Below are 27,537 nucleotides of genomic sequence, written 5' to 3'. Positions count from 1 at the left end.
ACAGTAAGTGGAGCCTTAACAAAACAAATAAAGTAAACAAATCAGTACAAACAAGACAGACGTAAGCAAGTGGGTATTGTGTAGTGTGTGCGTCGGCCACAAGGCGGTGTTGTGCGAAGCTACAAAATGGCCAGCCTGGGGAGAAGGACGACAACAATGGAAAGCAGAAAAAGCAAAAACGCTCAACTGTGTCCTCTAAATAGATCTTATAGCCAATATAGAATAACAATTTAAACAGTCTTCAAATATACTTTGAGGATGTGATAGGAATATGGTTATTAATTTAATTCTTTTCATGATAAATATTAGTAAAAAGTAATGACAAAGTTAATCTGCAGAGGTTTTCATTGGCAGCTTTCAAAACATGTAAAGTACACAAAAGTTCAATATTTACGTGTTTGATGCCTTCAGGACCAGCCTACAAACAAGTGAGTTAAAATCCCCTAAGTCGACCCCCACCCCAGCCAAGGGGCCATTTGGCCTCCCACCCCACTCGATCCCACTCTTGTCATTTGCATTGCAAAAGTGTCCCCTCTGTCCCCCCTTTGCAGGTATTTTTTCAGTGTGACACTTATCTGTCCTATGATCTGACCTGACATTCCTCTCTCTCACTGTCCCCCTCAAAGGCGCGTCTGTGCTTCCGGAACGTAGATTTCAATGCTGTCTGCGCTCTCTGTGGCAGAGTTCTGGCGGAAAGAGGCGGCCTTCTTTGCGGCCAACAGACGCCTGCGGGCCTCTTGCCTCTGCTTCTCCGCTGAAGCTGAAGAAGAGGTGGAAGAGGAGTCGGCGCTCTTTTCACGGCCCAGAGACGGGCGTCCTTTAGCGGCCTTCCTTGACGCCGGAGTGGGCGCCTTCTCCTCGTCCTTGAAAGGCAGAGTGATGACACATGACAGACAAGGAGGGAGAGTGATGAGAAAAGATTCACAAAAGCAAATAAACTGTCTTTGGACGCTTCCACCAGATTTGACAGACAGGTCAGGGACAAAGAGGACTGCTCATTTTTGATATCTGGTCGATTTAAGTGACTCACAGAAAAAAAAAAAACAGACAATACGGTATTGACATCTGGCAAACATAGGAGAGAAACAGTCAGTGAAGATTGTTCGACGTAAATGGGAACATGAACTGATATGGACATGGGATCAAACCTGAAGCACAACAGAACAAGACACAACAAGGCAACATAAAGGAAAAGATAATACATACACATTAGGAAAGGGTATTTAAAGAAATTCAGATTCTGATTGTTCTGAAATATTCGTAATCTTTGAATCAGGAAAATCAATGGTCAGTTGCTAATTTAATAAACCATCTATTTCGCACACACCAGCCTGTGGGCTTTCTGTACGGTATGATATTTACAATGCACATTATTTTAACTTTCCGTTTTTGGGTACTGCAAGTCTGAAATGAACACTGGATCAATCACTAAATCAATCAAAGTAGTGAAATCAGTGGTGTAGCGTGGACTTACCATGCCCATTCCTACACAAACACACACACCAGACGGTAACATAGACACAGGCACAAATATTTGAGAGGAGCTAGAGCAAGAGTGCACCCCTTATGCCTGTGTCAGTACGTCTTAGCCATGCTCCACGACAACCACAACACAGGCATGTATGCTCAAAGCAGGGCTTCAAAACACACCCAAGACTGCCCTCTTTGAGATGAACTGCTCCATGCATGCCGAAAGGGATGTCTCTGAGCCCTTTCTATTCGATCGATATACAGTAGTGTATCCCGCATAGGGATGTGGAATCAAAGGAACGTGGGAGAAATGGCGGTGGTGGTGGGAGGAGAGAGGCCGGTTTCGGCGGCTTTCCTACCCCAGCCAGGGCACTGGGCAGCAGGGGTGGGAAGTACCTTCCGCTCAGGGGGCGACTGGTCTGCCGCAGATGGCACAGGCTGCCAGTCATTGGACTTGAGATGGTAGAGCTCATCAAACTTGAGGCTGATGTCCTCGATGGAGAGCTGCAGCAGGTCCCAGAAACCAGCCAGGTCCTGCGGTGTGGGCCGCGGATTGGCATTCACATTCTGGCCAATAGAAGGAAAGGGAAGTAGAATGAATAGAAAATAAGGGGTGAGGAGGAGGGAGTTGCATGAAATAGATCAGACCACTAATAGGTAATCTGACTTTATAGTATGGCAGTGAGGTGCAAAAAGGTATTTAATTAGTTATTCGTGCTCAGCTGTCAGTTCAGTTACGTTTACTCTACATCTAAAGATTTTTGCATGTTATTTTTTCTTGTGTGCTGCTGATATACACTGCTGTAAAAAAATGTGGGATGAATAAAGAAAATCATTATATGTCGTATTCTATTTATTCTGTATTTTTATCTATTCAAGGTTTAAAAAATGAAATTATTTATGTATGTATAATCATACGCAAATGTAGACATCATGCTGAAAATCACAGCACTGTACAACCCATATCTATTCCCAGACTCAGAGACACGCTATTGAAATATTTGCCACTAGAGGGAGCCATGCTATAGCTTGCTTAAAACAGGTCCCATCTTTTTTTACATTTTTTAATTTTATTTCTTTTACACACAGCTATGCGCTTGATGTTGGTTAAGGGTTTGTATAAACGGTCAAGGTAATTATGGTTGAAAGAGGCTCATCAAATCACGCTCATCTGGCTAGCACAGTTGAATATCACACCCATTTATTATCTATCCTGCGCAGTGGTCCCCTATCAAGCACACTTCCTATTTTGTACTGTGGAAGTGAACCCACAAAAGCACTGGGAAAATACTTAATCTGTGCAGAAAGGCCGGAGTTTATGTTCTTGCTGTGATGAGATTAGTTAGTTAATGTTTGATGCTATTAGGTTTAAGTAGCGTGTGTTGCAGTTGGCTTCATTTTCCATAATGCAGAACACGTCAGTCGAAAAGAATGGCTTAAGGGCTTATTATAAACTCATTTTATTTGGTAATGGTGGACCACTAATAACCTCACTCACACAGCGAAATCTTTAACTATATATATATATATATATATATATATATATATATATCTATATATATATATATATATATATATATACATATATATATATAAATTGATTATATAAAATTGAACAGCTACTGAGTCCACATTTATGTAAAATTTTGGGCCGAGATGACTATACAAGTTTTATTTAAGTACAGAATATAACGTTTTCATTTGGCAGAACTTTGCTTATCTTTTTTGCAGGATAGTGCCTATCTACAAACCATATCATAGTGAAGGATTTGACCAATATTAGCATCAAGCTGGTAATTACTGACTCTAGATGGATGGCTGAATATTAGCCATATGTTGATCAGACGGTAATTGCATTACACATTTATGGTCATTACACACAAACCGCCAAATGTCCTTACACATCAGCAGTCAATAGAAAGAAGAAAGAAAACCATTTGTGTCTTGTGTAACAAACACACCAACAGGCCTTCACATAACTGCACGCATACAGCTTTGTCTAATGTAATGGAATGAGGCTTTGAGGGATATCTGACAGAGCTAGAAGTCCTTGTCACCAAAGATGTCTCCGGGCCAGACGGCCTGGTCCTTGAAGTGATTAACCATAGATGGAGAAGATCAGAACCAACGTTTTTGATTAGACTTATCCGACAGCACAACACGATATATGTGAGGCTTGCATCTTAGACGGCGCCCTTTTCTCACTCTGCCCCCATGGGTGTGAGTGTTTGCGAGGTAAGAAAAGAAGCCCAGATCTGACCTTGTCTGATTCCTGTATTTCAGAGATTGAAAGAAATGGACGAGCGAATTCAATCAACTTGTGTGAGTCTTGATTGACATTGGATGCTTTCTTGAAAGATTAAACGAACACGCATTGGAAAATGGTTGTTGTTTGTGAACTAACAATTGAGTTTACATCCCAAGTGAGTGACCTGCTGAAATTTTCCAACAATATCAATACATTAATACCTGTACATAGGATGAGAATCATCTATCCGATTTCTATGACCTTGTGAAAATAAATGAAAACATATTTTATGGCTTGTGATTTTTTTTCAGAATCAAATAATAACAATTTACCACCAAATTCTGATGTTTTCCTACTTTTGATGATGCATTTGATGCACCCTAATGTACCAAAACAATGTTAACTGTAATGTAAGACTGTCTTTGTGTCAGTTTGAGGTTGGCATTGGTGCCAGGGCAAAACCCACCAAGTTTTGTTCACACAGTCCCCGGAACTGCTGGAACTTCTGGGACATTAAGAGCTGGGCACTTCCCACTGCACTGCGGACCTTACCCAACACTGCACAGCCAAACATGAAGAAGACAAACACATATATGTAAGTGTATCTTGGATGTCGGATGAATTATACAATATAGACACAATACACAACAAGTCCAGCAACCTCATGGTCGTCATAGTATGTTTCTAAATATGCGATGTGTACGTTTAATGCACTGCTCGAGTGAGCCCTGTTGGTGCAGGGAGTGGGGAGAATTTAATCGTATTCGGGCAATGTTTATCTTCTTTGAGGTCTGCTAAGCTTATATACAGTAGATACTCAAGCCACTGGCCAATGAGGGGTGTTGTGTCAAAACTAGGACAAACAATAGTTCTGATTGGTTTGTGACTTTGAACTGATCACTGGATTTGGATTACAACGTTTTGGTAACAGATTCGACTTTACGTTTTACATGTGTGTACCATTCACTTTTTGGGGGGCGTTTTGACGCGCTAATTTAATCTGGAGATGTAATCAGTTTTTGAGTAGATTTGTGTAATTCTGGGGATTACAGACATGCTTGTGTGTGGTTGCCCCAGGTATTATAGCTTCATCCCCTCCATGCTGTGGATGTCTGACAGCACGATTGTACAGTCTAAGGCAGAACCCGAGAACCGAGCTGTGTGTGACCCATATGACGAGCTTCAATAGCAATTGAACCGTGTGCAAAAGATTCAAGTTAATTTGGTGGGTGTCAAGGGCTTCTTGGATTTGATGACCCACTATAACCTAACACTGCCCTCATGTTGGATACAGAATTATAATAATGCATTTCCTTTTTTGACTGTGGGGGAAAATTACAAAAAATGAATGGATTGTTAATTGTCTTTATTTATTTTTAATGGTACAGGAATATCTCTCTCTGAATGGTTTAGAGCCCTGATTTGATGCCAGTGGCGTATTTAAAAGAAAAAGAGGGAGCTGCCACTGTGGAAGTAGCTTGCAAGAACAAGCAAACTAGTTGGGCCTGAATTAACAGTGCCTCCAGTGGTGTCAACTAACTAGTGCACTCCATTTGACCTCAACTGTTGTACACGTAGTTGGGCGCAACCCTAAATACGTAAAAAAATAATGTTGAAAAAATAATGTTGGCTCATATGTAATCATTATTTTGTGACACAATTAATTAACACAAAAGCACTGCGTATCTATAGCGCTTCAATAGGCACCAAAAATAAAGTTTTGATGCAGGCAAACTGGGTTGTGACAAGATTTGTAGTACTTGTCGTTGATGACGGCAAATTATGTTTAAAAAACATCTTCAGAGCTTTGTTCAGCACCAAGAAAGGAAGTTGTGATGAGGTGCATGTTGAACAACAAAATTAAATTGTGACAGTAAGACTGCAAACGTTTAAATGCGGCCATGCAAATGTAGGCAGGCAACTTTACCCTCATCTGAGAGTTGGTTGTCTTTGGTTTCCTGATCCATCTGCTGGCACCACCCTTCCATGCGTCCCGTTTCAGCCAGCAGTAGCTTCAGGAACCAGTGGCCATCTCTTCGACATAGCGTACCCCCTCCACTAACACTCGGGGGGGCAAAGCTGCTACTCCCATTCCCGCTCTCTAGCCAAGGATCTGGGGGCGGTAACGACGAGGGGTCCAGCGCTGGGTCGAGGCTTTCTGAGAAAGAGGAAGAGCTACTTCGTGTGGTGGAGCGGTTCAGAAACTGCCTGGGAGGTGGAGGGGAGGAGGCGTCACCAGTAGTGTCGCCGTTGTCTAAGGAGTCCTGCTCAGGAGGGGAGCTCAACGATTGGCTTGCACTACTGACCATGACTTTCTTTTCAGTGGGTTTGGCCTGATTAATGTGGGGAAAGACAGAGATGTCCTGTTTATCTGAGTCTGTGTCTTGTTTGGAGGCCATGCTAGAAGGGCGACCGGGCCTGAAACAAACATGGTGATAATGGGAAATTATAGAACAAGTACTTCACTACCCAAAAAAGATATCAGTGGACAAATCATTCAGAAATTGTTCCTCTTGTGCGGAAGTCAACCGAAATTTTTTTTTTTCAACAATATGTTCTATGCAGGCCCACTAGTTGAAACACGGCATTCTGATTAATATTGCGTTTGTGGAATATGAGTTTAGCAGCAAAATCCACCCATTTTTAGCCATCGCAGGGGGCGGCCATTTTGTCACTTCTGTCAACTGAAAATGACATCACAGATGCTCAGGGCTCAGATAACGACCAATTGTGGCTCAGCTTCAGAAAACGGGCGAGCTGTGATTGGTTGTTAACTGATCCCTGAGCAACTGTGATGTCATTTTCATTCAACAAAAGTGACAAAATGGCCACCTCCAGAGATGGCTAAAAACAGGTGGATTAACTCTTATTCCACAAACGCAATATTTATCAGAATGCCTTGTTTCAACTGATGGGCCCGGATAGAATATGTTCTTCAAAAAACATGTTTGGGTTGACTTCTGCTTTAAGAGACCACTTTCTATAAAAGATGAGTTCGGTGCTGGAACGGCATGAATTCATCAACCAGGACACGGTATCCAGTTATGATTCAGTCAAGATGATGAAAATAAGAGAAACAATGTGTGAAAGAACAAGGACAAGAACGTGCAAAGGCTTCAGGAAAAAACTCACATTGTGGGAATTGTTCAAAGAAAAACAAAGGATTGTTTTTTTTATGACACAAAACACAAACTATGCAAGAACAAAGTAAAACAAAACAAATCAAATGTACAGCTGGTGTACAAAACACCACGAATATCATGCAAGCGGAAAGAAATATTGTTGGGCAGCATATGATTGATCAGGTATTATTTTGGAATTTAAAATAGAAATATAACATCATACTGGCATCCAATTAGACTGATTCAGCAAAATGGTCAAATGCTGTCTGTTGAACACACAATATGGACAGAAGTATCGAGACAATATCAATAAACTCATCAATACAGGTTTGGATTAGACTTCTTGGTTCCTTCTCACTATAGATGATTTATTTTACCAAGATATTTCAGACAATTCTATGCTCCTGACATTGAGCGAGCACTTTGGTAGAAACCATTTCCCTTGATTATGCCCCAGAGCACAAAGCAAGGTCCAGGGACACTTGGAAGAGTTTGGCATGGAAGAATGCTGTCGAGCAAAAATTGTGAGCAAAGCTCTCTCGTCCAACTGTTGACCTCCCAAATGTTCTTTGGATGACTAGAAAAACGCCTCAGTCACAGTATTCCCAGATGAATGGAAGCTGTTACACATGTACTTCCAATAGTTGTAACGTTTGGGTGTCTCCGTACTTTAGTCCATATAATGTAAAAAAAATTGTGTTGAGAAGTGAATTTGATAACTGTATTTTAAGTCTAACTGTTGAGCCCAAATACTAACAACCCATACGTATGCCAGGAATATGATTCAAGAACAGACAGATTTGTGTGTGCAGCTATAATGTAAATTCCTCACGTTGTTACAAGGACAGGAAGAGGACTTACTGCCACCCGTCCTCCACCTGTACTCCAATGGACTGAAACTTGGCCAGTGGTGGGCTCTCCTCTTGTGGAACTTCTTGTATACAGTCAACCTCAGAACAGAAAATTACATGAAATCGTTATTTCATGATACATTTTATGATTTATTTCATGATCCCTCTAATAAAAACACTCCCATCATGACCCGTTACAAGTGATTTCAAGAGTCTGTCTGTGATTACTTTTCTTTTAAAATGTCACGCTCCATTGTTATTCTGGTGGTTTGTTGCTACTGTGCCGTCACTGGAAAATGGAGGAAGAGGTTGTTGTTTCAGGACACGGAGAGGAGGAAAAGCCAAATTCGGATAGAATTCACCGTGAACCCGTCGTATTAGCAGTGGTTATGGACCAAGCCCTTGACACGAATAGCAAAAATTAATATTTTAAACCATTAATATACCCCAAGCTATGATCCCGAAAGACTTTAATATAATTTAAAAACTCATCTTACAACATTAGCCTTAAAAATAAACGGCTTTGGGGAAAAACGCACCAGTTTGTACGTCACTGCTTCGCAATACATGAAAATTAAATGTACTACTTTCCTATAGAACATTCTATGTTTTTGACCCAGTGATTCATAGACACTCTTTATTTTTTTAAATGCTGTACATACTGTATTTCGCAAATCTTGAGTTTGGCATTTACTGTACCTTACTTTAAGAAGCTAGCTCTTAGCAGCTGATCAGCGGTTAACTTCCACCATTGCCATTAGTGATCCAGACCTTTCTCTGCATCATCTTGAGAAGTTTACCACCCTTAATTGTTTGGTGTCAACCTTAGGAGGAGCCCTGCCTGCCTGTCATACCTCTACTGGAATCTTCCATCATGCTGCTGTTTGCTGTCAAACCAGCCAGCTCGTGACCAACAGTAGCTACCCCGCCTCTAACGTGGTGCCTTAGAAGGACCAAGTCATTTAGTCATAAAGCGTAAATAGGTGAGTTTATCAGCAAATAGTTGCTAGTGACGGTTTTCCAAAAATTGGCGAGTAGGTGAGTTTGTAAATAATCAATCACAACTCAGCCTACTCAGCTAGCTACCAGCGCAATTTGTGTCACACAGAGCCATTCAAGTACGCTAAATGCTGTAAATATTAACGTGGGGTGAAGCTTGGCATGCTGAAACGCCAGTCCAAAATGTAATCTACCTGGATACCAATTGAAGAGAGTTTACGTCTGGGCACAGGAACCACGAGAGCCTCGTCAGCAGAGTTACTCAATCCTGACTTCAAAGAATCATGCAGGACTAAACTTGAGTCGCTTGTTTCCGTGGAAGCGTTGGCTGTGGTGGGGACGAGCGGCTCTCGGGGGATGGCGATGGGAGTGGGGATGATGTGCGGAGGGCGAGGTAATCCCCGGGCCAGGCTGTTGGCGCGAGTGCTGTCAAGGCTGTCGGACGAGTTGCTGTGCGCGTGGCTCGACTGGCTGTTGACCTCTGACCTTTGGTCCTGGTGCTCCAGGTAATTGTCTTGGGCCGACTCGGTGCTGCTCTGTACCGTCACGGAGATGAAGGGCTTGGAGGTGGTGCGTGGTGGCACGGGTGGCGGAGCAGCCTTCTTACAGGTGGTGATGCATGAGACTGGAAGATAGGGGAGACAAAAGTGAATCCCATTAGACACATCAGAGAATTTTGTGTTCGAAAGCCAACATTGCTTTACTATGAGTAGTAGTTTCCATTCGGATGCGCATGGTAAGTGAAGAACTACTTTAAAGCATTAGGTGAATCCAAAGGGTCTCTGGTGAAGTTGCCACTGAAACCCCGTCCGGCTTCAATCACGCTGCGATGGCAGTGCTGCGCTTTCCAGCTAAAGCCAAACCAAATGGGGAATTTTACAGTAACATTAGGAATGCTACAGCTGCCACGCAAGGCTTCCAGCTGAATCTTTATGTGACACCACAGTCAAGTCATGGAAGCATTAAAACAGCACACAGGAGTTACTACAGGGACTGTTGACACTCATCGCCTCAGGTTTTTGATATATGATGAGCCTTCAAATGTCAAAATATGTTAAAGGTTATATTTCTGAATGCCTTTATTGTGTAAATACACATTTTGCACTTCATTATGGAGCGGATAAGAGAATTTCTGGTCCAGACCAGCACAGCATCAGTATCCGTTTAACTCAATTCACTGCCAGACATTTTCAGACACTCTTTTAGTCCAACGTTTGAAAAAAATTGAAAAAAATATGAATAAGTTCCTAGGATTGAATGGCTGGACTGTGAAAAGACAAATAAATGTGTCAATGGTAGTGAACGAGTTAACTGTCAGTCTTTATGTCTCAGACGATGAGAAGTGATTTAATTATCAAACACTTTTTCCAGTTAACCCAAAAGTTCAGTCTATTAAATCGCCATAATGTACATGCCTGTCTAGTGGCCGCTTTACTGGTTTCCTTAGAGAGGAAGTCACCCCTAAGTCACCCTTTTTTCAAAAATATGTTCTATGCAGGCCCACTAGTTGAAACAATGCATTCTGACAAATACTGCATTTGTGGAATAAGAGTTAATTGACCTGTTTTTAGCCATCTCTGGGGGCGGCCATTTGCGTCACTTTACTCAACTGAAAATGACATCACAGATGCTCAGGGCTCAGGTAACGACCAATCACGGCTGACCAACTCTGAAGCTGAGCAGTGATTGGTCATTATCTGAGCCCTGAGGATCTGCAATGTCATTTAAATGCAATTTAATCCAAACATCCAGAAGAAGAACATTCTCGGCCTACCCCAAGCTCTACCCAAAACGTTGGGATAACATGCATTGTCCTAACCATCTTCAAAAGGAAAGATTTAAAGCAGAATTACTCCACCTATTGATACATTTGATAAGAAGTGTGTCTCAAGACTTTTACCCATATAATTTATCTGTCTCATTGTGGCTGTGCAAGGGGTTGGCGAAAACTGTTAAAATCTTTGAAAAATCATCACGACCTCATGACCTTTTAAAACGGCTCAGAATGCACGTGAGCTGTTGTGCAAACACCTAAACAAAAGGGCTGCTGTGCCTTCTAATCCACTCAATGGTTTCATCTTAATATTGAAAATGTGCATGTGTGTGTGTCTACATTTCTGACTGGTACCTGAGGAGTGACTAATACAAACGCGAAAAGCAGAGTTTGGAATGTCCGGTATTATCTGATTATGACGTAGAAGTGACACACTGCACTGCCCTTGCAGAAACAAAAATGGGGAAAATGATCTATTCAAAAAACAAATAATGGATGTGAGAACCTCTTTTGGAATTCACTTTCCATTCCAGTGTTATATTGAGCTGACGAATGTTGCCAAGAGGAGTTGTGCCAGAACATGGGAGTAGCCCAACTTTCCACAGCAGATTTTTTTTGTTGTTCTTTTATAGGCCACAAACTAGTGGAGAAAATGAGGTGCACTACTTGGTTGCACTGCACCCAATATTTTCCTTAATTGCTTAATCATCCATCCATTTTTCTACCACTTATTCTACACTTAATTTATGTTGAGCTTCATGGATGAGACGGAGCCTGAGTTTGGGCAAGGAGGTGGAGCATAGGTCAAACCTAAATCCTTCGGCTGTGTGCGAGAATCTTTTTGACAAATACAAACTATTTAAAGGCCTTTACTATAAAGATGGAGCGTGTCCAGAGCAGTTACTCTTTAAGAACAAATGTACTCTTGGCAACTTGCATGGCACAAATTCTGTATGAAACAGGCTTGCCAGCATCTGATCATCTTGCTGCCTGAGCTATGTCTACACTACGGCGTCAGGATGTACAGTACAGTACACCATGCAGACTCTTGTAAAATATATCAGCAGATTAACTCAGTTTGAGGATCATGTGTGTGCGCATCTGCATGTCCATGCATCTTGGTACCTGCCCTAAAGCTTGACATGTGCAATATGATGCTGTCTTCATTCTGCACACCCTTAAGCCAGGATGCGCAGAACCTGCCTCACCCCTTAAAAACAATCACATCATGCTGAGTACTAACACACAAACACATACACCATGCGATAAAACAGGTCTATTAAAAAAGGCAAGATATGCGGCTCCCACTGGGCTTTCTTCTCTCCACAGATCAGCCAAGAAGCTCATGAGCCCAGCCAAAGTTCCATGGCATTGCAAATCAGTTACAAGCGGGGGAAACAAAGTCGAGCCTGTGAACATGTAAAATGCTGGCTTTAATTTAGGCACCGTCTTGTATCTCTTAGCAACTCCAACCTCAACAGCTGTGCAAACAAAACAAATGTTTGTTCCAGTGATGACCATTCGCAGTATTGGCAAAGCTATACATAATATTAGCATCACAAAAAAATAAAGGGAAAACATGGCCTAAAGGCGAAATGGCTAAATTGCTAAATCAGTGAGATTCCTCAGAAGGGAATCCAGCAAACCAAACAAGCAGGTGCTTTGTGCCAAAATGTTCTGAGTGGAATCTGTAGTGAGTACTGGGCAGTGCTGTCAATCTGACTGGACAGTGGTGCTGTTGTCTTGCTCAAAATGTGATTTTCACGGCTGAAAAACAATTAGTAGGAAGAAGCTTGAGCGTCTTAAACATTTCCAGTAACTCCTCAACTGTTATTTACTGGCCTTTTTTTTTTTTTTTTAGCAGTGCAAAGACTGCTGGTCAGCATTATTTCCGCGATAGCTCAGCAACACTGTTGATAGTATAAATAAGAAACAGCAATTTGTACAGTCATTGTATGTGTATGCTAAGGAATTTTGTAATTGAATGGAAATGCCAAAAAAGGTTACTAATAGTGGAACCTCAAAAGTTGAACCCTCCATAAGTGGTACAATAAGGAATTGGATACATTTGCCAAAAAAGTCAAACCCGTCGTCAACATCGCCCTGCATGACATCACGTGAGTGACGCTTCATCTTTTTGGGTGTTTTTGTGATGCAATCACACAATGGCACCAGTGATAGCAAAGAAGAAAAGTGGATGGCAACCAAAGAACTGGAAAGGGTCTGGTTGCTCACTTCAATATCCACAATATGATTCATTACTTATAAACATGAAAATATGTATTTATCTTCCAAGGAGGAGCTTCTGCTTTACTTTAGATTTATAGCGTAGACAGTTTGAGTCTGACACGGCCACGTTAAAATTTTTCCGATGGGGGGGTGATACTTTCAAATGACAACAACTTGATACTCTACCAGCATCACAGAACATATATAAGTACAATACATCACAGAATGCATTCAGACAAACCTGCTGACGAACAGCATGGGTGACGACAAATAAATATAATGGAAGTAGGAAGCTATCAATCTGTCATCATCATAAAACATATCATAAAACCTCCACTTACTGTACAGGCAGTGTTTAATACAGTTAATACAGGGCAATTAAACAAATTCTCTCCCCTAATGCATTTATGGATGAAGTTAACCGCAAATGTAATTTATTGCAACAATAAAACACTCTACCCTGAGCAGCTAGCCAGACAGTGAGTGGCTCTGACGCATCTACGCTCCACTTGTTTGAGACACAAAAATATGACAGCCTGGCTTTAAAACACCCTATGAGGGGGGAAAACCCCAAAACAAAACAAAACAAAACAAAACAAAACAAAACAAAACAAAACAAAACAGACAAAAAACAGTTTTGTCAAATTACATGAAATAGTGTTAGTTATGTGACAATAGAGTTGTCCTTATGTTAGTTTTTGTCAGACAAGATGCAGGAACAATGAAACACAAAAGGTGGATTGTGCCACTCTATTTAACAGTTTAGCATTGCTTGCCAAGTTGTCTGCACTTCTGTATTGTTTAATCTAATCACAGCCACAAAACAATGAGAACCCTGCGAGAAAGCATGACAATCCCCATTGTCACTAACATGATCACCCTATTTGATAATAGCGTAATCCACAATATTGTGTTCGAATCACATATACCAACAACCAAGCATGTATAGTTGAAAATAAAAACACGCTGCAGACTCAAGACATAGCAAACACATGTTTTCAGCCCAGAGGCCGTTTGACTCAACAAGCACAATGCAACACAAAAAGTATACTTTAAGTAATTAGTAATTTTAATTTACAGAAAACCTTTTTCCCCTGATGAATAAAAGTGTTCCAGCCAAAATGCATTTCTTTAAATATTAGGTAAGAAGTGAGCTAAAATATGATACAGTATTCCTCGAGTTATTTCATATAGGGAAACATATTAAGGTGTATTGGTTTTTATCTGAAATCAAGTTAAATAGAGCTCCTATAAAACGAACTTTCAACAAGAAAAAAAACTTACCTTTCAGTCCGACACACGCAAAAGAGAAGAGTGGTAGACTTTAAGAAAGAAGTTGTCAACGAAAGTGACAGAAGACGTGCAGATTTGTGTTCCTTTTGTTTGAAGCCTGAAAGACCTCGAGGGGGCGTGGTGGCATTGCGAATGGTGCGTTCAAATTAACCTCGGACGCTCGAACATTCATTTTAATTGATGGCGAAGCGATGCGATGCAATTTAATTTTAAAGATAAAATGTTAAATACACCTTACACTGAAAATAAACACGACATTTATTATTGTTGCACAAAAAGATAAAGTCAATGAAGATGCTTATACAGTAAACGATTTCAACACGGTTAGAAAAATTCCGAACCTCGAATGCAACAATTGCACTGTAGTTTACAGTGTTACGGGTGGTGAATAGCGCCACTATGTGGATGTTAATAATCACAACAGCAAACACTGCGGTCACGGCACAGTTGAAGCTGCGCGGGACCATCCAAATATTTACAGTCAGAACTTAAACACAACATCCATCGGGATTTAACGCATAACATATCCTGTAAATCTAATACAGTCGTATATTTGCATTGGAAATCCAGACTTTATTATTGTGATTAGAGAATGCAGTTGCGTGCAGCAATGAAATATGCAGAGGGCTTTAAAAAATATTTTCCCTATTCCCCATCCATCCATTGTATTTATTTAGTTTAATTAGGAAGTCAAGGATCAAGTCCCGATACAAACCATAAAGCTATGTCATAAGATGATATCCGTGCAATCATTTCTAGCTAGCAATGGGGGATGAATATTTAGGTAAAATTCCTGACTAGACAGGTCATGACTGTTTAGGCTGAAATGTTTCCCAAGTCGTTTAGGAGTATACATGGTAGTTATGTTTGAAAGATTTCTCCCTGCAAAGGTCTTTGGACCCAAAATGTTCAAGAACCGCTGCATCAGACTATGCACATTTGGTTTTGTTCGTGTGCCAAGGATTCACCTAAATATTGAATACTTCCTGTGGATTACTGGAGCCCTACTGGGATCGATAAAACTGCATTTCAAACCACACAATCTTTTGTTTACTATTCCTTTTAAAACTATTTAGAATCTAGATTTTCAGTATTCTTAAATGGGAGCTGTAATTGTAGTTCCGTAACAAGCTCCACAAGAGGGAGCTATTTTCAATTGTGCAACTTAAGCTATATTCTATCGTGTATGTCAAATAATGTACAACAATGAATGTAGTTATGGATACCTTAGAACGTGAATGTTCAATGTTTGGAGATGAATAAAAGAGCATGGAAATCCCAAGAAGTCATTGTAAATGTGACTGTGAACCATAGAAAGAGCATGAATGTGATGCTGTGAACGCCAGCAAATCAGCACCAACCAGCTGTCCCTTTCGAGTAAGTGCTAACTGGTTTGAGGATGGGTGGAAGAACTGGCTTGACATTGTTACCTGTGTGTGTGGGTATGATGCGTGGTCTGTCTGTTCCCAAACGCTGCAGAAAAATTGCAAGTTGTTTCTCCTTTGGAGCTTTGTCCAAGCCAGTGGCTATCAGGTAAGAGCCAAACTGTTCTTTCCATGTCTTCCACTGTGTAGAAAGGCCGTCTAGTATGGGCAAAAGAGGCTGCATTTGAACTAAAACTCTGGGGTGTGTGCGTGTGTGTGTATGTGTGTGTGTGCATTTTACTGGACAAGTTTCCAACTCACTAATGGTTATTTAAAACTATGTCATCAGTTGAAATAAAGCTCGTCTCCTCTTTCTTCCTTTTTATTGATAGGATGGTTGTTAGAATACATGTATTCCCTTTCAGTACATGTATAGTCTATGCTTTTCCAGTCTGTGACTCACCAGTGCTGGTGCCGTAGGTGCGAACAGTGGTGTCAGTTGGTGGGAGCGAGCCTGAGTCTATGGAAGTCACATCGTCATCTTGAGAGCAGCCCGCCTGGATGGCTCTCAGGTAGCTGTGGCTGCGGGAGCGGAAGCAAGTGGGCATGGGTAAGTCTGGAGGCTCTGGGTTGTCCTGAGAATGGGAACGGGAATCTCGGAATGTGGAGTCAGAGCTACGGTCCTCATAATGATGACTCATGTCCAGGTCCCGGAGCTGCAAGGAAGCAGATGAAAGAGATAGCTGTAAACATTCTGTTTATTTTAACCATGGAACCATGTATGTGAAAATGTTTGGAATTTTATCCATCTATCCATCCATTTTCTATACCGCTTGCGCTTATTTATATGGAAGGTGTGATGGAGCCTATTTGTTGCCATTACAAGTAACTGTGACTGTGTGTGAATGGTCATTTGTGTTATGGGGTCGGCTGGCAAATAATTTGTTACTGTTATACAAATACAGCAGAGATCGGCGTAACATAGGAAATGAGAGCATCTGCAGAGTTTAGCTTCATTTTGAGTGAGAAAGTCTGCCCGGAGATAACTTCATGAAATATTAATCTGGTACTTTTTTTTTTTTATTAAGTAAGAAAAATATTGTCTAACTTCTAAGCAAAGCAGGAAAAAAATAAACTGGCCCAAGAATGCAATTTTGGCACTCACTTGGCCTACTAACAGCACATCAAATGCAAGAGCCGACTATCATTTTGAAGCACTGACCTGTCCCATACAGCTACGTCTGCTCAATGTGCTGCAAGCATGGCTGAAGTCATCATCATCCCATTGTGGCACAGGTGAGCCTGTACCCTCAATGCAGTCAAGGTTGTCCAGGCTGCGGTTATTGGCGAGCTCTCGGAGAGATGGAAGACAACTGCAGAACAAAACAAATGCACTCATGTCAAAGAGGAAGACCAAGCAATATCACGAGGACATACTTTGGCAAAGGAAGGGTAAACAAACAATGTTAATATATGATGATCGGGAGGCAGGAAGAGAGGAAATTCAAGATCGGCTATGTGGCAATTGGAAGAAAAATAAAAAAGACAAGTGTATTATTATCAAGGCATCAATTTTATTTCCTTGTTACATTCCTCCAGTTTGCAATTTCAATTTATCCCTTACAAAAAAGTATTCTGTACATACAGTGCTGGTTCCAATGTCATGTATTAAGTATACCAACATCAATGCACCTGTGGTACAAAAAAGCAAGTATACCATTTTAACACATATTGTTTGTAAAATCAATAGAAATGTACACGATGGCATATGTCTTGAAAGAAGCCATGTGAAAAATAATAGGCTTGAACTGAAAATGATATAAAACCATAGTGAATATTATCTTAAAATCAAAAATGTTCCTTTATGTACACAGTATCAATAATAATAATAATCACCAAAAATGCATTAAAATGTGTGATGAATTATTTATTAATTTTTACATTTCTTTTTTTCAAGATCTGTGTTTATAAATCCCAGAACTGGGCATTCCGCCTCTGTGATGGACCGGTCCTTCCATCCGCCTATGTCGGACACTCATTTTGTAGGGGATAAATGAAAGACGGTAAAGTTAAAAAAATAAAATAAAATAGACGGACTAAGCATAGTCGGAAGCCCATTTTTTCCGTCTATGTAATCGTCTATTTTCAGGGTGAGGCTTTAATGGCTGCGGTGAGGCTTCCGTTTCCCGTTGGCCACGACCAAGGCTTTTTGACAGCTTCTGAGTCCTAAAAGGAGACACTTTTTAAATCCAGCCACGATGAGGCCTTCATCTCAAATATTGCTCAGTGGGGCGGAAGGGGTGCTAGTGAAAGTTGGTCGAAGTTGATAGACGGAAACACTAACGGAATCCCGTTTCAAATGATAGGCGGATCGGCCTATAGGCGATTACTATTTGGTCCGGCCGGACAAAAAGGGGGATAGATGGATGGCGGAAGGGCACCCCAGCTACAGATGGAAGGCGATAAACGGACTATGAAATTTTTGTGAAATGCGTAGCGCTGACAAATACGATAAAGAATAATCAAACAATTTAAGAATATACACCAGATTTGAAGGTGGAAAGTTCTGTGTTTCTACTTCACACATCTTGCCACTTCTTCACACACAGAAAAAACATACACAACCCCCCCCAAAGAAAAAAAAAAAAATTAACTATAAGCACAGTGCATTAACCTTAAAAAGCATACAAACAGTACACTTGAATAAACCTTTTTGTAAGGGATGTCATCTCACTCCAAGCTTCCATCCTCGCAGCGTCAAGAGCATGCAAAGCTGGTAATGGCAGGTGGCACATGGTCTGCTCACTGAGTCATGGTGCCAAAACAAGCAAAAGATGGCTATGCTTAACAAAAGACAACCTTGACAACATTGTCTTTGCTGGCGCACAGTGATCATTACGAGAGGAAATGTCAATGCCAACCAGAGGAAATATGTGCACAACTTCTTCCCCAGAGTCAAACTACAGAATAGTAGTTTTCACCTGTTGGGCAAATGCTATTTACAAGCTTGCTGGTGGGCAGCTGTGATTGGCAGCATGGCGTGGTTTTGCCACCGAAAGGATGTTTTTGCTGACTTGTCTGCAAAGCAACAGCACAGCCCTGAGATGCGTCTTATTTGGGCCTATCACTGACCTGCTCATTGACCTGCTCAGTTGGTTGAGGGAGGACACACTGTGGATGGGTGACCACAGGGCATCCAGCTCCCTTTGCAATAAGGAATAATCCAGGGGTCTGCTGCTCGCGCCAGCAGGCCACAAGAGAGCCACGGGTTAGTCATTTATGCATTTTTACATTTGTACACAATATGGTATTAGCGATACCTAACACTCATAAACATGCTACCGAGTACAATAATGTCCTGTTAAATTCATGCTTCTGTGACAGTGTCAATTTCAAAGGGGGCCTTACAGTGCTTCATTTGGAGGCGTAGAATTTGTGCACTGGATCAATATATTGCATTAGTGTACCAAATGTTGTGGCCCGATGTTGTGATCTCCATAAATGCTAAATACAGTTGTATTCATTTATTACTGTTTTTCAGTCGCTTTGGCGCAGTTCCCATAAGAAATTTGCAAAACGGTAAGGGCATTTCTCAAAACCATTTGTACGAATAGCAAAGCATCATGGTTCACCTGAAATGTAATTGTCTTTCTCAAAAACCTTAGTACATCACTCGAAAGTAAATATTTGTGTCACTGAGCATGTCACTGCCATCAGAAGTCTTTTTGTGACTATGTACGGATAAGACATCACATTTCTTAATTACCTTGTTAATATAACAGTGTGCTCTGAGGGAATGTTCTGATGTAAACTGCCGCTTATGTTTTGATGACAAATTCAGTACCCTCAATTGAAAGTTACATCTTAGTGTAAGAGGAATTATATTGAATTATCATTTTCAAAAATCAAAACATTGAATTCTTCTTCTTTGAATCATTGTTAGATTAAAAACCAAGGCGACTATTTGATCCCCACGGCAAATGTAGCTGGAGGCAAAATCTGTTTCTACTTCCAAGGGTTGGTGCGTGTCCTCCAGCAAATGTTTTGAATTTGGCGGAGACGTTAAAAGACATGGCAGTGCTGTCTTGCTTCCATTTTCACAATATTGTCATCGCTACAAAGAAAGTGCTCTGTTCAGACATTTTATGTGACGTTAACAAAGTGTAGCTTGCTACATGGAGGCAATTCAGGCTTGTCTGCTTCCAATGACTAGAATATGAATAAAGAAAGTTGCAGGTCACATACTGAAAAACCTTTATGTGGAGATTTAATTTTCTTTACAGTCTATATACGTAGGTCATTGTTTGAGATAATGCGGTACAGCAGGTGTAAGACGCTGGGCCCTATATTGGTAGAAAGCGTCTGAACACTCAGGCGTAAAAACGCGCACATCTTCATTTGGATGCCGGTGCAAGCCTCGTTTGGCCTGTTTGATCATTTGGCAGACCACGCTTCGCCATGCTGGGCATTACAGCGGACTGTGGGCATTTTCTTTTACTTGCCGCCACCTGACAATTTGGTGGCTGAAAGTAGACTAAATTTTGCACTTGCTGTTACCAGGTCTAAATTTGATCAAGGAGCAGGCGGACAAATTCTGAGCTTTGCGGGCGTATGTGTTGTATGTCATTCTATTTCAATTATAAATATGACAACAGTGTGCATGGAAATCTCAGAATCATTGGAGAAATCAATTCATTGAACGCATTGTTATTATTATCACCTTTAATACTGTATATTTTTAAAATCACCCCGCTGTACACGAACAATCGGGTTGGAAGGTGGTCTCCAAGTGCCTATTTCACAGATTACCGCTGGCCAATTTGACATAATCCACCCGCGGAGCCGCTTTTATTGGCTGCAAAGCTAGTCGGCTGTGTTCACACCCACGACGGCGCAAACCGCCTGTTTCTAACTGCGCGTCAATGAAAATAGCAAAGGAAAGTAAAATCATCCCAAGTGCGCAGTAAGACCGCATTTTGAGCTAGACTTCTTTGTGTGTGTTTTAATAGTATTTCTCACAGTACTGGTATAGAATGTAAATGCAATGCAAATAAATGGAAGCTTGTTGAGCCCCTTTCAAATGTAATGATGTTATGCCTATCAATTCTCTGCACCTTGCGTCGTAAATGAAACAAATCAGACCACTAACTACATGTAAATGGCTTTTTAAGTGCCCTTGAGTGTCTGCCTGTTGTAAGTGTGCTTTAAAGAGCTTATTAATTGGGTGTTTGTTGTTAGAATGCACTGTGAGACGCAAACAGGCTTTTTCACCATCCAATTGTAATTAAATGGGCCTAAATGTCTCCTTCCTTTCAAATGTATTTGAAACTTTCGACAGAGAACAAACAACTCATCAAATGGCCACTCCCACTTCATGCGGACTGATTAGAATGTATCCAACATGTTGTTATAGAATAGCACTCGCTGTCTTAGTTAGCCTTACTTGCGCGGGGGCAGCTGGTCACTCAGAGAATGCTGTGTGGCCCTGAGGTAGCTCTGGCGGCGAGCGGCAGTCTTTGGCGAGGGTTTGGGGCTCCCCTCCGAGTCTTCGCTGTCCTCCATGTCTGCCATGGCCTTCACGTAGCTTCCGCTGCGCATGCGCCGACATGGAATTTCATTGGCGCCCCCGCTGCGGCCTAATGAGCTGCTCCAATCGCCCTACGGGCAGCAATAAACGGCTACGTTTTGTTTCGAAATTTACACCACACTCTCACACTACTTTCTGTTTCACTACGGTGAGCGACGTTCATCCTAAAGGGTGGCAGTTAGTAATTCCATTCATGCCCGCTGTTTCGGCATTCTCACTTACCCTTCGGCCAACCTGCAGGTAGTTGCAGGTCAGTTCTTGTTGGCATGACCTGGACTTGAGCAAGGACCTATCAAGAGTGGCTGAGCCCTTCTGGATCACTTGCCTTGGCTGGCCCATAGTCAGCGCGGACCAGGACCCTCCTTTCATATAGTCGTTATCATTCACTAGCACATTCCCTGGTCCTCCAAGTCCATTTCCTCCTCCACTCGTAGGCGCTGCAAGTGTCTGATACTTCATGTCATTGCTGCTTTTCGATGAGCTGATGGTGTTGTAGCCGCTTTGGATGTATCTGCTCTGGCCGCCCTGGTTCTCATGGCCAGTGGGGCGTCCTACGGTCATCATCGCCATGGTGTTGTGGAAGTTGCTTATGTCATTGCTGTCCAAATCATCGGAACTCCAGTAGCCTGACATGTTGGAGCGCGGTCGTCGCTTGGCGGTTGTTTCCGATTTAGTCCCGCGATCTTTACTTTTGGCTCTGCGGTTATGCTTGCCTCCGTCGTCCGTGCCCGACGAACCTCCGCCGCTACCCGTTGAGCGTCCGTTGATGTTTCCTTTCATGTGGTGGCTTTCCAGCGACTGGGACTTTGCAAAGAGCTTCTGCACCGAGTGTAGCATGTAACGGATGCGACCAGGACTGTCCGTACGCTGTTTGCCTGCGGCTACTGCGGACGTTCTGTGGAACTGTAAGGTGCTGAAGCCATCCCGACCGCCGGGTAGCTGCTTATCAAACTCCAGGAGACTGCGTGGTGCCTGGTTCTTGGTCATGTGATGTGATATAGTAGCCGAGCCGCTTGTAATCATTGATGTTCGTCCACCAAGCTCAGCCATGCCCATCCCTGATCCCATGCCCATAGACATGGACGCTCCCAATGTCCCGGTTCTCATTCCACCGATGCCCTCCACAGGCGGGGAGAAGTCCGATGGATCATAGGAGTTGTAGTGAATCCTGGGGAAGGTGCTGCTGTTTGACAGCTGGTTGTTGAGGGGCAGTAGGCATTCTGGCGGAAGGGAGCCTGGGTTGACCGATGGGTAGAGATGGGGGTCCATAGTGCCATATTGGTCCATTGTCGGGTTCAGCAGGTAAGGACTCCGTGGCATGGTGCTGGTTTTTTGAGGGTAGAGAGCCTCTAAGTGGCCAGAGGAAGGGTCACAGGAGTCAGACAGGTGTCTGGTATGGCTGGTGCCCAGCCCTTTCATGTTGGCGAGGAGGTCCAGCCCTCTAGGACACCTCCAGACCTACAAGTTGACTCCTATACCATAGACAGAAAAAAAAAAAATAATGATTTAGAATGAAACACACTAAGACAGTCACATGTTCAGCTCGGTCATAGATACACTCCTCTCTCACAAGGCAAACCAGACCAGGAACAAGTGTATGATGGACAACGAATCGCCTGCTACAATAAACAACTGTGCTAGAAACGAATGGAACAACAATATGTGAAACAATGATGATCTTCAGCTAGTGGCTCAAAGTGGGCACAATTACTGGCAGATCACACGAGACGCCCCCACAACTATGTGGACTGAATATTATTATCAATAATCTCTTCTTTTTGGATTTGATCTTAACCACGCGTGGCCGCAATTACTAAACTTTCCTGGCACTCGTAAACAATTCTGATCTCATAGGATCAGCGAGCATGAAATTCAGATGGTGTTTTGTGCTATGCAATATTAATACTGTTGCCAAAGAGCAACGTACTTAGCAAAAACAAAGTTCTACAAGCATGCATTTATTGAATAATTTAATTGGCTGTACTTCTTGCTTGATTTCTTTAATAAGACATTGCATCTTAGAAAACCCTGTTGAATAGAGAGCGCATATGTGAAGCATAAAAGTTTAATGTTGAATTACGCATCAAGCAGGCTAACTAGCTATTATATGTGGTTATGATCATTTGAGCCGAGAGCCTCAAGAAGGAGTCATCAAACCAGAAATAGAGAACTCCACTAGACAAGCATCTCAATACTGTATTGTATTAAAGAGAAAAGTACAAAGAAAAATAATATAATAATTTCGCAAGATCCTTTTACAGTTCAGCACCCTGATTAATGGTTACCATTCAACTAACTAACTTCATCTCACGGTACCATTATTTTCAATTTTGGGCTCTTTCAATATAACAAAGGAAAAGGAATGACAAAGGACCAAATCTGTGTGTGATACTTTAGAATCAAAGTCTGGTTGGTTTAAAGAGAACCAGTCACAGTGGTCACACTGTAGTGAAGCCTGGGAGGAGAATTTTACAATGTTTTGCCAAACGGGTGATTGAAATACAGTAGTTTGGTAAATGTGTTTGTAAGGGAATGTAGCATGTAAATAATGTCCGTATTATTATGTGAGAGTATCAAACAATGCATCGCTTTTAGCTTTCTCATGTAGCTCAAGATCAAAGTCAGTTGGGATAAGCTCCAGATCAATTGTGATCCTAATGATGACTACTAGTGCTATAAAAAAAACCCATTTTGTACAATTTGTGAAGGTTGATAGCTATTATTTCCTACTGAATTAGACCTAATATCTTTGCTGTGACAGTTCAGGAAAAAAATAGAAACTAATTACTATGGCGTATTCTCTTCGACACTTGCTCTGTGAAAGCAGATTGGATCAGATGCTGGATTGGAGCCTACATGCCTGACTGGCTGCATTCTTAGCAAATAACAGACACAAAACTCATGCAGTGATGCAGTAAACACGTTTTGTCCCCTGTGGAAAGGCCATTCAAATTTACAAAGTAAAGCCACTCATGTTGCCTAAATTGACATGCTCACCTATCCCTAATCCAAAACCTGAAGGGGAAAAAAACATAATTGCAAGCCGCTGTACCAAAGAACGCTCATTTACGAGATGATGCTTCATTCATGATGTAACGTAATTTAATTTTCTAACGAAGCTTTGGGTGAAGTCAAATGTAGAAGGTGTCGCATGACCTCCATCTTGCCTGAATAAAGCAATGCTATGTTTCTTCAGTACATCAATATCAAACAGCTGTTCAAAAAAAAAAACTTCTGCAAATGATATGCCTGGCTGTCAAGCCCCCATTATTAGCATGCTGCAAGCACAGACTCATTTAGTGTCATTAACACAGCTTCTCTGAGTGCCATCTCCGCTGATAGGGTCAAATCCTCTAAATCCTTTTACACCACATTAGCTAACTGCCTCAGATCTCATAGTGGCACGCCACTCAGATAAGCTTAACACACCGTCTTCAATGTGCCACGCAGTATGGCTGCCAAAGACACTGACTGGTGCACTGTCAAGGGAGGCAGGGAGAAAAACTGTACGCTGCCATTTAAGGGACTGAACAATGACAAACTTAAATGCAGATTTTTTATTTTTTTTTTTACCTTTGACATAAAATAGAAAGGGACATTTTGGAAAAAAAATTGCTATATTTCTGGATCGCACTGTTAAAGCTGAAAGTGGAGTAAACTTTACTGCTGATATCATGTTTATGTATTGTCGCAGTTGTTGTAATGTGATTTGGTGAATTTAATCGAGATGCGCGCAGACAGATTCTGAGCTCCAAGTGTATATGTGGGATGTCATGAAACAGTGTAGAGATCAATTAATGGAATGAATTATTATTATTATTATTATCCTTATTACATTGGTCATCTGTAATCACCCTGGCCAACTTTACATTTGCCCTTAGAGATATGCTTGCATCCTCATAAACTACTTTGCGTGCTCCTGCATGGACTCCAGCAAAGCATTTTCTGCTTCCGCTGTGTCAAGGTGCCAATTTTTAAGGGAATGCTTCGATTGGTGGCGAATCAAGTCGGCTGAATTCAAGCTCACAATGGTGCAAAACTGCGATTTTTAACTGTGCCAAACTGTGAGCATCTGCGAAAATACCAAAACCCAGTCCAGCCCGCCCCTGCGCAGATTTACTCCGCTCTTTGCACTACTACGCTCGCACTGGGCATGAAAATAGATCCCAAGGTGTAAATCTCTTTGTTTTATGTTTAGTTTGACATAAACTTCAGCTAAGAGTGTAAAATAAACAACTTGAAGTCTCTTTTTTTTTTTTTGAATAATTGTATCTGCCAAACTGCTGCTTGTTGTGAAGTGAGTAATATGTCACTGCCACCATACAGCACTCGTATCGAAAGTCTGCACTCGCTCGATCAAAACCGGGCAGCTATTATTCATCCTGGTCATCATGATGTCCAGTGTAACTTCAAATGAAACAGCCAGACTATTAATGATGCCCAAAAGCGACATTCAGTCATCAGAAAGGGAATCATCTATGTCAAGCATCTGTACTCAGTAGTTAGAATACCAATGTTTAGTGCTCATTGCATGCAACAATGCGAGTGTGAGCGCTCATGGTGTGTGTGTAATATTACACCCTGCATGGAGCGTCTGGTGGCAGCCGCGTGCACTGGGAAGCTGCAATCTGTTCCTTCAAGGGGGGTGAGGGGCATTTTGGCAGAGTGTCCAATTCATGACCTCAGCCACACTAGTCCAGTTCTCACCACTCACCAGAGGAGGGACATGCCCCTGAATAAAAAGTCAGATTTCACTTCTTTATGTTTTCTGGCATGTGTCACAGCTAAATATCAGAGACAAACACCAACGTGTATTCTTTTTTTATGAGTATGAGCTTGTTACCAGTCCATTAACTGACAGACAGCAAGGATGCTAATGATGAGGAGTATCACACACGTTCTCACGGATTAATTTTGTCCTGTGAAATCACCTCTGGAGCCATCATAAATATGTAAATACACATTTTCAGACTGGAGCTGCGCAAGGCTGATGTTAATTTGAACACAATAGTGAATTTCTGCTGCATAAAAACCCGTTGAACCCTAATGTGAGCTATTAATATCACTGACACAATTAAGATTAAAGACAAGAGCTGTATCTAATGTTCTGCTTTTACAATGATAATAATTCCAAACTTGGATTGATACAATCAGTGAACAGCAGTGTGGAATACTGGTTAGTATGTCTGGCTCACAGTTCTCAGGTTTTGATGTGCAAATCTCAGACCCGCCCTACTGTGGCTTTCTCCCACATTCCAAAAACATGCAGGTTAGACTCACTGAAAGGGATTGAGCCTAACATGGCGTGTTAAGAGTAGAACAAGTAAATAAAATAAATAATTTCCATTTTAGTTCGCTCATCTGGCCTTTATATTGATTTTTTTTAAAAATCGAACAGTGTGCATGACTTTGTTGCCTTTCTTTTTCAAATTCATGGGCAAGACAGGAAGTGCGGCAGAGAGCAGTAAACCTCGCCTCAGATTACGCAATCCCTCACAAAACCGCAGAGATATTGCTGTAGTATGTTTCTCGATTTAGTATTAATGGTATTCATCCCAAATCCGTGAAATTTGTTAAGGTCTCTCTCATTAATTCCACACATTGTTATATTGTGATTTGTGTATTATTTTGTAAAACTACAATGTGATAGTTGTTTTACTTTAAAGGAGATTAGGTCACTTAAAACACCCAGGGGTTTTTACAACTTTTTTTGCAACAACTGTTGAACGACAAATCTAGGTGATATTTGACAAACAACTCCGTTGGCTACAAGTAGATGACTTTAATTTGTAAATTGGCCATTCCCTGCCAAAATAGCAGGTGATATGGCGGGGTCACATCGTCAAATTTAAAGCATAAGTAGTCAAATGGCCGCCTTCTGGGCGTTCTAGTGTTAAATGTGGCAACGAAGGCCCAGGTCTGAAATGCACCACCTGCCACTGTCTTCAATGACTGGCTGCTAATTTAATGGCAACTTTGCCATTCTCCTTGGCTCATAAATGTGCAAATCTGAGTCTAACGAGTCTCAGTGCCTCCAACCTCACTGCACGTCACTGGTCATCCAAGACCCTAAATCGTCCTCACGTGTGCGTGAATGCGAGTAAATGGTTGCTAGTTGATATGTGCTCTGTTACTATCTGGCGGCCAGTCCAGTGTGTACCACGACTCGGCCAAAGTCAATTGGGATAGGCTCCACCTCACCCATGACCCTAATGAGGAACACATGATATAGAAAAATGGAAGGCTAGACAATCAGAGAAGTATTGAATGAACCATATGTTCATGACTGTGATTAAATTTGCATTGGGATCAAATTGCTTGCCATCATGTTGAGGGTTTATGATCCTGATTTGTTTGTAAATAGTAGAACAAGCCCTCATTCTATGAACTAAATTACTGCAAACCACTATCACCATAACAAACTTATTAAATGAATACAGTCAAATGCTGCAATTCGCGGGTGATAGACACTGGGCCATGTTAGCAAGCATGTTGGTGTTGTCCGGTATATGTGTAATACAGATTACCATGAGCATTTTTTTTTTTTTTTACACTTCATTTCTACACCAGCAAGTCAGTGGGCGAGCCTGTGCAAAAGGA

At 41.6% G+C, this 27,537-nt stretch overlaps 1 protein-coding gene across 5 annotated transcripts in view; it reads right to left on the bottom strand.

The window, feature by feature from the left end:
• Window positions 1-478: 478 nt before the first annotated feature.
• The window catches only part of dlgap4b (discs, large (Drosophila) homolog-associated protein 4b), a 101,268-nt gene continuing 74,209 nt past the window's right edge, over window positions 479-27,537 (bottom strand). For 3 of the 5 annotated variants that reach the window (XM_086039860.1, XM_086039861.1, XM_086039862.1), the window contains 12 exons: window positions 21,160-22,409; window positions 20,794-21,008; window positions 18,483-18,584; window positions 16,573-16,723; window positions 15,814-16,066; window positions 15,417-15,569; window positions 8,885-9,315; window positions 7,702-7,790; window positions 5,646-6,136; window positions 4,185-4,276; window positions 1,867-2,037; window positions 479-863 (listed from right to left, as the gene is read on the bottom strand). In XM_086039860.1, coding sequence (XP_085895986.1) covers window positions 621-863; window positions 1,867-2,037; window positions 4,185-4,276; window positions 5,646-6,136; window positions 7,702-7,790; window positions 8,885-9,315; window positions 15,417-15,569; window positions 15,814-16,066; window positions 16,573-16,723; window positions 18,483-18,584; window positions 20,794-21,008; window positions 21,160-22,356 — 3,588 coding nt within the window. In that variant the 5' untranslated portion in view covers window positions 22,357-22,409 and the 3' untranslated portion in view covers window positions 479-620. The remainder of the gene's footprint in view (window positions 864-1,866; window positions 2,038-4,184; window positions 4,277-5,645; window positions 6,137-7,701; window positions 7,791-8,884; window positions 9,316-15,416; window positions 15,570-15,813; window positions 16,067-16,572; window positions 16,724-18,482; window positions 18,585-20,793; window positions 21,009-21,159; window positions 22,410-27,537) is intronic. The other 2 variants (XM_086039863.1, XM_086039864.1) reach the window with 2 other exon arrangements.

This window comes from Filicampus tigris, chromosome 9 (genome assembly GCF_054856515.1).
Source record: "Filicampus tigris isolate MCC_2025a chromosome 9, RoL_Ftig_1.0, whole genome shotgun sequence".
NCBI lineage: Eukaryota > Metazoa > Chordata > Actinopteri > Syngnathiformes > Syngnathidae > Filicampus > Filicampus tigris.
This window is presented reverse-complemented; position numbering and strand designations above follow the sequence as displayed.